At 47.0% G+C, this 12,638-nt stretch overlaps 1 protein-coding gene across 5 annotated transcripts in view; it reads left to right on the forward strand.

The window, feature by feature from the left end:
* Positions 1–12,638, forward strand: part of SYN3 (synapsin III) — a 242,317-nt gene that overhangs the window by 197,020 nt on the left and 32,659 nt on the right. For all 5 annotated transcript variants that reach the window (XM_065409146.1, XM_065409137.1, XM_065409172.1 and 2 more), the window contains one exon: positions 11,851–11,913. In XM_065409146.1, the coding sequence (XP_065265218.1) occupies positions 11,851–11,913 (63 nt within the window). The remainder of the gene's footprint in view (positions 1–11,850; positions 11,914–12,638) is intronic.

Below are 12,638 nucleotides of genomic sequence, written 5' to 3' on the forward strand. Positions count from 1 at the left end.
GAAATATGCTTATGAGTGTAAATATAATGTAACTGGAATATGCTTCATGCAAAAGGTCTCTTGTAAGGTATCATTACAAAGCTTATAATCTACTGAGTGTGGTCATCCTATTTGTATAAATGTATAATTTGTGTATCTGAAGCTAAAAATATGAAGTGTTACTCTGAACTCCTATTGTAACTATGCAAAGTGTGGGCCATTAATGGTGGCTTGGAATCTTGATGGCTCCCATCAACCAGGACAATTGGTGAATGTTTACTTGCAAGCCTCCACTGCATACCTGCAGGCCAGTCCCAGAGGAATGGAGGGGGGCTCACAGAACATGTGACCATGTCACCTGGTACTGGAATACATCTTTAACCTGGTGCTTTTCCATTTAGAAGGAGGAGTGGGAACCCAGAGAGAGAGACAAAGGATTCCTGCCTTGTGCCAAAGCTATAGAAGGGGGTGGAACAGAACAAAGGGGGCTGCAGTCATGAGAAATCCCCTAGCTACCACCTGAGCTGGAACAAGGACTGTACCAGGGGAAAGGATTGGGCCCAAACTAGAAAGGAGTCTAGTCTGTGAAAGAAGCTTATTGGAGGGTGAGGGTGAGATTTTATCTGTAATCAGTTTCTTAATGTATCAGGCTTAGACTTGCGTGTTTTGTTTTATTTTGCTTGGTGACTTACTTTGTTCTGTCTGTTATTACTTGGAACCACTTAAATCCTACTTTTTATACTTAATACAATCACTTTTGCTTAATTACTTACTCTGGGTCAATTAATAATACCTGGGGGAGCAAACAGCTGTGCATATCTCTCTATCAGTGTTATAGAGGGTGGACAATTTATGAGTTTACCCTGTATAAGCTTTATACAGAGTAAAACGGATTTATTTGGGGTTTGGATCCCATTGGGAGCTGGGTGTCTGGGTGCTAGAGACAGGAGCACTTCTTAAGCTGTTTTCAGTTAAGTCTGCAGCTTTGGGGCATGTGGTTCAGACCCTGGGTCGGTGTTGGAGCAGACTGGTGTGTCTGGCTCGGCAAGGCAGGGTTCTGGAGGCCCAAACTGGCAGAGAAAATGGGCTCAGAGGTAGTCTCAGCACATCAGGTGACAGTCCCAAGGGGGTCTCTGAGACTGAACCCGTCACAGAGTACTCTAATTTGTGAATGAAAATAGGGCAGAAAGAAACCCAAACAATGTCAGAGAGAGGGGGAAAATCCAGCTTCCCTTTGTCTCACTACTGCACCCAGCAAAAAAAAAAAAAAATTAAACACACTCTGGAGGGCTCACTGTCCTCAGAAAGAGGGGAAATACCTGGAGGCTTCCTTAAAGGCAAACACACTTGGAGAACACAAGCCCTACAAAGTGAACTCCATACGTTAAGAAATGAAACATTTCTATGCACTCAATGTGCCCTTTAAAAGTCTTTCCCATATTTGGACAGGTGGTGCTAGGGATTTATTGGCCAAAACTATCCGTCACATATGGATAGCCCCCACTGAATCCATTTCTTTGCTGTGCATCTGTTTGCCTGGATTTGTTTTTACAATTCTCTCACGCTTGAAACCCCAGTGAAATGAAGAGAACTTAAAATGCTTGCATGCCTGTGTTCCCAAATGCTCAGCACACCAGAGTAACCCTGAACGGCATCCTCCTGGAGCACCAAGAAAGGAAATTAAAGTCACATTAAATGTGGGATTAATGACAAAAGTTAGGCAGGTCTGAGTTAATACGAAAAGCTGTGCTCTGTCCTTAACCCTTTCAACCCACTTGGATGGGACGTTCTAACCACAGCACATGTTACAACCATAGCACATTGGTCTGTGGTTAGTTTGATTCCAGGATGTGGGACTTACCTTATATGGCCATTTGGGTTTTTTTAAATGTAATGGAGGAATAACCGATAGCACAGATCAGATTTTTATCTATCCTGAACTCTGTATTGCCTTAAGCAGGGGTAGTCAATAGGGGGCCATGGACCAAATCTTGACCACCAGATGCTTTTGAATGGCCCCCAAAACTTTTTTATTTACTTATTATCATTTTTGTTTGGTTTTTTTTATTGTTTTCTCTGGTGTCTGGACCTTGACTATACCTTGACCAAGAAATTTGGACCTTGACAAAAAATAATTGTCTACTCCTGCCTTAAGCCATCACCTACCTTAATTACCAGTTACTTCTGGCCTGTTACTCCTTTCTTCATCCTATATCTGCATGTGTCTCTCCTACATTTCCTCCTGCATGTCCCAGCTCCAACTCTAAATGAAATGGGGAAAATGGAGCTCCTTATTATATCCTTGAATCTCACCTTCTCTCTTCCTAGACACTGTTGATACTTCTACTACCCTGACAGTTACCCAGACTTGCAACCATGGTGTCCTCCAATTTCTCTCATGTCTTTCCCTCTCAAATCCTAGAAGTTGCTAACAGCTTCCCTGTTCTTCCTTGATAACTTCTTAAAAATGTGTTCCCTCTTCTCCATCTCTTCTGGTCTGTGTCCCAGTAATCTTTTGCCTCAACTGCTTTAGCTTACTTCTCTGTGGCCTCCTAAATCACACATCACTCCTGTGCAGACTATCCAACACCCAGCAGCCAAAGTCACCTTCCTTGCCCACTGTTCCAACCACATCACCGCACCTCCTTAGCTCATGGCACATCACATTCAAATTCCATGTCTTCACTTTCAGGATTCTGCACAGTTTTGTTCCTGCTTTATCTCATCATCTCTCATCTTTCCCTACTGCTCCAGCTCACACTTTATGCGCTGTAGTCTTGATCCATCTATCCTTCTCCCATATGCAATTCAGAACCTTTTCTCATGATGTCTCCTATACCTAGAATATCCTTCCCCATTCGGTGAGCCATGCAGACTCTCATTCTTCCATAAGACTTATTTCATTTGGGTTTCCAGACACCAACCCTCATTTACCATGCCTCCTGCCTAATAGACTTTGTTCCATCTTATTAAAAATATAAGAACGGCCATACTGGGTCAGACCAATAGTCCATCTAGCCCAGTATCCTGTCTTCTGACAGTAGCCAGTGCCAGATGCCTCAGAGGGAATGAACAATGTCAAGTGATCCATCCCTAGTTATCCAGTCCCAGCTTCTGGCAGTTGGAGACTTAGGGACACTCAGAGCATGGGGTTGCATATATTATGATTATAATATACTCTCTCTCTCTCTCTCTCTCTCTCACACACACACACACACACACACACACACACTTTAAAAGAACCCATAACAATATGGGTTTGTCTGTAACAAAGCATATATTTAGCTGTTGCCACCCTCCTCCTTCCCATATCCTCGCCTTTTTACTTGTCATCTCTTTCTCTGCTACATCTAGACTGTCAGCTTCAGAGGGGGCAGGGACCTCTCTCTGTATTCATCTGTAAATCACCAGGCACATCTGTGGAGCTGTAGAAATAATAAAGAGGAACGTGGTATTGTCCACTGCGTCAACAATTCTGCATAGAGCTCATGAGCTAATAAGTTAAAGTCAGGCACACACCCACCACCCATTCCACATTCCACTGGACAGTCCCGACTTTCACATGTCTACCCCGCATTTGGCAAAGTCAGCTTGCAGGCTGCAGTAAATCCTGAACTTAGTTCAGACAGAAAAAAGATTGCACTGTATATGTCATGGCACTGCATCACAAAATGATTTCTTTCATGTCTGGATTGAATCAGCTCGTTGTATTCTATGGGAAACCCAAAGCTTTTATCTACTCCCTTGCTCCTCCTGTTGGTTCCCCTCTGAATTTGCACAGGAAAAATGCTGCACACTTCACATTCCACAAATATCAGGATCTTTTGACTTTTAAGCATATGATTAACATTTGTTATTTTCCCACACGGAGAAGATATCCCTATCACCCAGGCAAAGACAACTAAATAAAATGAGATCTTGTCCTTTGAAATAAAGCATTAGAACTTAATCTTCCTTCAAGGAGAGAACAGAAATTGTACAGCTCCAAGCACAATGGGGCCTCAATCCTGACTGAGGATTCCAGACACAACTGTAATACACATAATTATAAAATAACAATGGCAAATAGCAAGAGGACTGGTAATGACACATGGGATGGATTTGAACTGGCATCTTAGAGGTGAGAGGCATGGAAAGTTAATGGAACGTGTGCTCCTAAGTCACTTAGTTGCTTTTGAAAATCCCACCTATGGAGCCTTTCACTTCTGAGTTACCAGTTCAAATCCATCCTCTGGCGGTAGTTACTGAACTCCACCCCCCTCCACCAATGACTGGTGGCCGATGTAGTCTGAGAAGTGAATGGGTAACACCAGACCAGTTCCTGCTAAGCAGAGGTGAGATTCTGTGCTACACCTCTAAGAATATACTCCCAAGCGCTATAACTTTTCTGTTTACTATCCCTGTTCCCCAGAGCCTTCTTCAAATCATCCGTCATGTTGCTACAAAGTTCACTGTGCAATATAGTAGTGATTGGAATGTAATTGTGTATGTTGTGTGGTAATTTGTAAGCAGTCCTAATGCCCTTTGTTTGTTTCCTCCACCAAGCTGCCCCTATCCATGGGGTACTCTTCCAACTCCCAGTCTGTCATCCTTTCCTCCATCCCTCCCATGGACCAACTTCTTCCTTGAAGCTCACCGCTGAGTAAAACAAGGCAAATGTTACACTAAGGGGGAGCTCAGGCTTCATCTAAGGGCTTGTCGGCATGGGACGTTACTGCATGGCAAGCCAGGGTGTGACTATACAGTGAACTAACTTGCTGTGCAGTAATGTCCCATGCGGACACTGCTACATTGCATCAAAATTCCTAGGGTGCGCTTTGACTTATTACACTTTACAAGTAGTAAAGTGCACTCTGGGACCCTTGGGGTGCTGTAATAGTGTCCACACAGGGTGTTACAGCATGGCAAGCTAGTGCACTGTAGATTCACACTCTGACTGGCCACACAGTAACATCCCATGTAGACAAGCCCTAAGATAATTCCCTCCCTTGGCGCTCCTGGTTTACACTGTCCTTCTGTTTTATTCAAGGCAAGGCCTCCAAGGGAAGATCTCTGATAACGGTGTCTGTCTCAGGGCTGAGAACACTGTTAGAGTCTAATTAATAATCAATGCTAAGAATATTTCTGTATTTAATGGATACATTCAAAATCCCAGTGGTAGTTAGTGGGTGGGGGGTGGGGAGAGTGTCATAGTTTACAGCCATGTATTTTCAAAGGGGGCTTTTTCCAGCCTCTGATTTTGCACACATAATTTTACATGCACAGTCATTTGCACACAAGTACCACAACATCCGTTATGTCCCAAAATGCTATTAGTAGGTGCAAAGTCCTTGTAACAGGGTAGCTTGCCTGGGGCCAGCCAAGCCTAGTTACTAAGGAGACACACCTGAGCAGGGATCAGCTGATTCCCCTCTAAAGAGCAAAAGGAGGTGGAGAGAAGGATGTTCAGGGCAGGGCCACCCAGATGTGGTGAGGGGAGAGAGGCAGTTTACCCTGGCACCTCCTTTTGAGAGGGCCCCCAAAAGGACAGACTGGTGTCGTGGCCAAATTTGAGTGAGTGGTGTTGCAAGTGGGCCCATCGGTTTGCAGCACTACTCAGGTTTGGCTTGGCCGCCCCTCCATCATGCTGCGTCAGGCCTAAGGTGCCTCGCCAGTCTGAGAGCCTGGAGGTAAGTGCTGGGCCAGGAGTCTAGGATACTACTCCCACGGGCAGTGGGGCTACAGCACAGGGAGAGGCGGGACTGGAAGCAGCCCCCTGGCCACACACAAGGCAGAGCCCTCCATCCCCTTGAGGAGGGCTGTAACCCCACAGGCCTGGGCCCTTCTGACCTTCCATCCCCTCCCCTCTTTTTAAACTCTTTCATCTCCATGGTAATTTTTTTGGAAGGGTGGGGGCCTCCATTTCAGATTTTGCCCTAGGCTCCCAAAAACCTCTGTGCGGCCCTGGCTCAGGGAGACCAGAGTAGAATACAGAGGCTGCTGTTAGAGAGTTGGCCCCAGCAGAGGTACCTGGAACTGGGAAGTGAGGCTACAGGCAGGAAAGGCCTGGGAGTGACCTGATAAGAGGGTAAATGGATGGGCTTGAGAACTTTACTTTGAATGCTGTTAATTTAATAAACCAGAACCTGAAAGATTTGTGCATTATTGAAGAAGTCCCTTGAAAGGGGAAACTGAGGCAGGGGCTGCTTGCAGGGCTGCCCTGAGGCCACAAGAGGGCATGCGGGAATCAGCCACCCTATGACACTGGCATAGCTGGCAGGATCCAAGACCTTCCTTCCAACAAGGAGGGCATTTTGGTGGTCAAAAAGGAGAGAAAATAGAGGATGTGGTGTGTCTTCTGGCTGAGCAGCAGCAGTGGGATTCAAGCATTCCTTCTGCAGCTCCTGCAGAGTCAGCAGGCAACCCAGGCGGTGCAGCTCATGGCACAGCAGCCACAGCAGGGAGATCACTGTTACCAGCAGGTGAGGAAGATCCTGCTGTGTTTGAGATGTGGGAAGCCAGGACACAAAAGAGTAGAGTGCCCCAGGTGGCAGTGGGAGCACTCGGAGTGTGCTCAAGGAAGAGACACTCCAAGGGTGGTCTAGAAGTGGAAGGGCCCGTCCAAATGTTTCGTGTTGAGAGGTGGGGCACATCAGGAGGGGCTGCCCCTTTAAAAATTGTAAAATGTAAAAGGAAAAGAAGAGGAGCAACAGACCAAGTTGGGAGCATCCCCCTAAGTGGCACATAAGACATGTCCAACTAGGGCAGGGGAGAAGAAGACACACACACCCCCCACGAGGTGTTTCAGGTGTGGAGCAGGAGAACATGTGGTAAAAGGGGAAGAGAAAGATGGGTTCTATGAGACAGGGAAAACCAGGCAGTCCCAGTGAAACAGTCCCCAGACCTGTGGATTACCACAGGGTGTACTGTACGGGCTGTTAGCAGGACCAGATCAGCTCCAGGGGCCCAAACTGGAAAAGGAGGAAAGACGGGCCCTTTCCCAGTGTAGGAAAGTGAAGGAAGGGTCAGAAGGGATGACCAGTGAACTGCAGAGATGGTGAGGGGGACAGAAATACCTTGGGGGCCACATCTGTCCCTACCTCTATCATACAGGACAGTGCAGGAGTTCAGTAAGGGATTTCCCCCACCCACCAATGTATTCTGGAGCGGATTTTTAATCTTCTTCTTCTGAAGCATCAGGGATGGCCATGGCTGGAGATGAGAGGTTGGATGGGGCGGGTCAGGGCTCTGCTGTGGCACCGAGTATCCTGTCTCTCAGGCCTTGGCTGACTAGTTCTTGCTCATGTGTTTAGGGTCTAAGTGATTGTTCAATGTGCGGTCAGGAAGGAGCTTGCCCCCAGGTCAGATTGGCAGTGAATGACCTTTGGGAAGAGGGGTGTTCCCTTCATCTGCAGTGTGTGGGTGAGACCCTAATAGCATCCCAATGCAGTAGGGCAAGGGCTCACTGATATCTGGTAGTGAATTCCAGCTGGCCTGACCAGTTCAGTGTGCCCCGACTCACTGATGTCAGAACCTGTATCTAAAAGGGTCGTGTCAGATAGCCATAGAAAGCTAATAACATACTGATCATTAATTTTCTTTCTTGGTGTATGTAGGGGGCACAAATTCAAAATTACAAACATATTGGAAATTATGTTATCAAAGTGGGTCTGCCCGGCAGGGCTAAAGTTACTCCACCCTAGACAAAGGAATGTGGTTCTGGCACGTGGAAGGTATTTCCAAGGTACATTAAGAGACGATGGGAATACAAATTACATAGAAGATAAACAGGACCATCAAAACAACAGGGGGAGGAAATTGCAGGAAACAGATCAATTTGCATGTTAGCGAACACCCGTGGGGAAAGAAACCAGCACAGAATTTCTTTCACCAAACTCCATGTCGCCTTCCACACAGCTTGAATGAACTTTACTATGGCGGGGGGCAGGGAGTGGGGGGAACTGTCAGAACAATCCATTTCAAAGGTTCACTGGACTGTAAAGAAAGGGGCAGAGAACTCCAAATTATCTTTCACCTAAGAAGACAATGGAATGTAAGACTTTGTACACGATCCTGACTAGAGGGTGGGCAGCCCATCTTGCTGGAAGGTAGATTGGTACGGAAATGACCTGGAACAAAGGCTGTAGAGCTTGTTTTATTAAGTTTTAGCCTCTAGAGAATGTTATTTGCTTGTAACCATTTCTAACTCTATCCTTTATGCTGGAACTCACTTAAAATCCTATCTCCTTTGTTAATAAACTTGTCTTACTTTTAATCTAAACCAACCCCATGCTGTGTTGGATTTAAAGTGAATGTTAACTCCAGTTAATGTGGCAAGCTGTTGGGTATTGGATCTTTAAAGGAACAAACAAACCTTAATATCTCTCTGAATGGTCCAGGACAGGGCTGAACATTGAGGAGCACACGGCTTGGGAAAAAATTGGGACAGGGAGTTTGGGGTCATCTTGCCAGGTGTAACCAGAGTGTGGCTGGGGTGTCACAAGCAGGCTGCTGGAATCAGAATTGCTGAGTCAGAGCTGCATAACACACAGACATTCAGTGCAGGCTTGTGTGCGGGCTGGGAGCGTCCGAACAAAGGGTGCTACAGCAGCAGAGCATTTTGAGGAAGTTATGGGTACAAGGCAGGCAGTGACACAACCCCTCACTGGTCTGGATTGCACCCCAGAGCGTGCGAGAGGGGTGTGTATCACTTGCCAGGATTATCTATATCTCACTTAATCAGTTCTCTGCCATTGCAGGGGCCTCGGGCATTGATGCACCGTGGTCCTGCCGGTGCACAGCTCTGCCGCTGGCACATATTAATCTAGTCTTCTGTGGGCTGTAATATTTCGGTCTTATTTTGGTGGTTGGGTTTGGTGTGCAGCTGCTGGGTGGCGTTGGTGGCCTGTGATGTACAGGGGGTCAAACTGGATGATCTGATGGTCCATTCTGGCCTTAAACTATGATTCCATGAAAATAGAGCTGTTGCAGGCTCGGATAAAGGATATTAAGTCAGAGAGAGACTCAGTTCTGGAGATGCATGACCAGGGCGTGGAAATGCCTAAGGGGTGGCAAGACAAGGCTTCTGGTTGTGAACAGGGCGTGACTGTGATGCGTTGGGAGAGGCCATTAACAGTTTGCTTTCCTCAAAGGAGAGGTATTGAAAGGAATTGGCAACTTTGGAAGAAGCCAGGCAGCTGGCCTGATAGAAAGGGACAAGCTAGCCACAGATAAGCAGGGCTTTGAGTGACAAATCAAAATGCCGGTGGACAAAAGAGATGGGATTCCTCTCCAGATAGCGAAGATGGAGACAGTTTGGGAGAGAGAGCAGTTTCTCTCTGAAAGTAATTAGATGAAAGGAGAGCTGGGTAGAACTTGCCCTGTGGTGGGCAAGGGTCTAAGTGGGGTAGGAGGATGTAACAAAATGACTTGTCCCTTCAGGGCTTGAGGCCTGGGGCCAGCCAACTCTAGTTACTAAGGAGGCACACCTGGGCAGGGATCAGCTGATTCTCCTGTGAAGAGCAGCAGGATACTGCAGAGACCAGAGTGGATACTGCAGAGACCAGAGTGGAGTGTAGGGGCTGGTGAGAGTATGTAGGCTCCAGCAGAGAAATCTGGAACTTGGAAGTGAGACTACAGACAAGTGAGACTACAAGCAGGAAAGGCCTGGGAGTGGCCTGATAAGAGAGTAAATGGATGGACTTGAGGGGCAACTTGAGAACTTTATTTTGAATGTTAATTTAAAAACCAGAACCCGAGAAGGGGTGTAAATGGGCAAACCTTATAGCTACCGGTGTTATACTTTCTCTACCCCTTTAATCAATCTGTCTGCCTATGGTGGCCAGTTTGCTTGCCTTCTATCTAGATATGTAGAGGAGATTTTGGGATCAGGACCAGATCCCTATCTCGTGTAAATGGGCATAACTCCACTGACTTCAGCAGAGCCTGGCCAGTTTACAGCACTTGATGATCTGGCCCATATATACAATACAGAGTGATTACAGGCTCTTGTTGCTTTAACGGGCTTGGTCCTGTGAAATGCTGAGTACTTACAACTCCAAGTGACTTCAGTGGTATTCCATCATCACCATTGATCCTTCCTTGACACAGAAACTATCCTCAGCCACTCACCACTCAATGTCACAGATGAAGACAACACCCAATTCTATATTTAGGACATAGCAGCTTTCTGTCCATATAGACAATTGGTAGTTAGCACAAGAACAATTTATTTCTCTATTTTCCAACTTAAGCAAATAGGAAAGCCATTTATCTGTTCAACTTCAACTCACTGCCACCATCAAATCTTCAGGGTAACTGTTTAATGAATCCAGCTCATGCTTCATGCATTTAAATAAAGACAAAATTCTCTAAATCCTGTTAAATTGGGCAAATGTACAATAAATATACAGTGTAGTGTATGGCAATGGTGGGGCATTCAGATGCCTTAAATGCACTAGTACATGATAAGGTGCAGGATGATGGTATCACAGAGAGATGCAAGAATGCACCCAATGGTGTGGGGTTTAAGTGTGATGTCCACAAACTTCAGGCAGAGCAACATGAAACAAGGTTCGGTGTTATAGTGTCATATATGGAACATATCTTAGGCCCTTCACAATCATGTAAGAAGACAGGCCCAAAAGACTACACGTTTTAAGGCCCCGATCTTGTCAGCTGATCTGTGTGGGTGCACACCTACACCTGCATGGAGCCCTACTGAGGGATGCTTACGCCTTGGCGGGAGCCCTGATGAAGTCAGTGTAGCCCCGTAGCGGTGTGTCTGCCTGGATCAGCTGGCAGGCTCAACACACAGACAAGAGGCAGTGAGACAGAAGGGACACAATGTGAGTTTTTGTATTATATTATTTAATCCCTGCCCTCGCCCATTCTTTTATTCCCCCTTTCCCTCCCCTCTCCCCCCCCCCCCCATTATATGATATTGTGAATTTGGAGGAGAGAGAGTGAGACAAGACACCATGGGCGGCATGTAAACCGCCAGCTCGGGAAGGCTAGCCCCCAGCCCTGCCCCTTCTGCCTGAGGCCCTGCCCCTTCCACTCCCTCCACCCCCTGCAGGAGCCCAGAGCCTCCCCCACTGCAGGCCACCAGCCCCCCCATCCCAGGCTGCCCCAACCCCGGAGTGCCGGATGGGCAGGCAGCGCGGCCCCAGTGCCCCCAGCCCCGGAGCGCTGAGCCACGGCATGGGGGACAACAAGAGCCGCAGAGAGGGAAGCAGGAGGGGACCTGGGGGCAGAGCCTGGGCAGGCCACGCCTGGCTGTTTAGGGAGGCTCAGCCTCTCCCAGCCTATGATACCTGCCCATGAAAGACACAGCAAGAGAGTTGTACTAGTGGATTGTCTTTATGAGTTTGACCCAAAAGTTGGCATCCATTCCCTCCCCTCTTTCCCCCCTACACACACATCACCACCACTGCCAGGGGAAAGGGGAAGCAGATGGGGAATGAGAACTGTTGGGAATTGGGAAGGGGTTTGTGAAAATAACTCAGATTCTCATGTCACTTTTGAAACGCTGTGTTCCCCCAGTGAAAACTGCAGGTGCAAGTTGAATATATAGGGAGGGAACGGGGACAGTGACAGAAAAAGTAAGGGACCAAAATCAAGGAGAGAGACTGAGAAAAGCCCGAACCGGAAGAAGTGCAGGTGGAGTGTTTGAAGTTGCTGCTTTTGAGGGGGGGTTGACTCTGAGGAACTCTTCTTAGCCTCCGTATCAGAATCATTTGGAGACCTGTGAAAAAAATACTGTTCACTGTTTTCCCACAAGACCATCCTTTTTTGACCATGAAATGGTAACTCAGCTTCCCAGCAAGAAGGTAGCTGGGTGATAAGAACTGCCACAGAGATACTAATGGGGTTCTTTCTTCTGTCTTTCAGCTCACAACCCCAAATTTCCCTGTCGTGGTCAAGCTGGGACATGCTCATGCTGGAATGGGGAAGGTAAGGAAAAGCCTGACACAACTCACCCATTTTACATCTCTGTATATAGACATGTAAACTTACAGATATATATTGTGCACCCTCACTGTGACAGGGGTATGTACCCTGCAACCAGCTGGGTAGGGAAAGGGTTAAGTTAAAGAGCTTCTGCCATAGCTAGTCCAAGCTGCATTAACTGCCAGTGTGGGAGGAAAGGGCCTTCAGCTGTGGCTCATTAAGAGGCAGGCATATATAGGGTGTGCGCAGAGGTGCTATTGGGTTGGAGACTGCTATGGGTGAGGTGTAGGTGCTGCTTAGAGAGGTGTCTGAGTCAGTTGGCCTGAAGCCATCAGGCTGGTCATTTTTGTGCTTTCTGAAAAGAGAAATGTTCTTTATTGAGCACCTGCAAAGTGCCCTTAGCCTGGGAGCTCACAATCTCCCATTGTCTCCTTGCAAAAGAGGGAGAAGCAGCACTGATCTTCTTGACCCTGTTGTTATTATTTGACTCTATCAAATGGAAGCCCTTCAGTTATTTTCTTTCCCCACTAGAAGGAACCAGGACAGTTTGGTTGGCCCTTACAAAGGAGGAAGGCAGACTGCCTAGTTGCCTGCCAAGAGAGGAATCCTGAAAAACTCTTCCCTGCCCAAAAGAACCTGTTTGTTTTTCCCAGGCTCCCTGGGATCTTTTAGTGAATTAGCAACCTCTGTTCTTTGGGAGGGGAGGGTAGCAGCAACCCTTTTAGTCA

Source organism: Emys orbicularis, chromosome 1 (genome assembly GCF_028017835.1).
Source record: "Emys orbicularis isolate rEmyOrb1 chromosome 1, rEmyOrb1.hap1, whole genome shotgun sequence".
Lineage (NCBI taxonomy): Eukaryota > Metazoa > Chordata > Testudines > Emydidae > Emys > Emys orbicularis.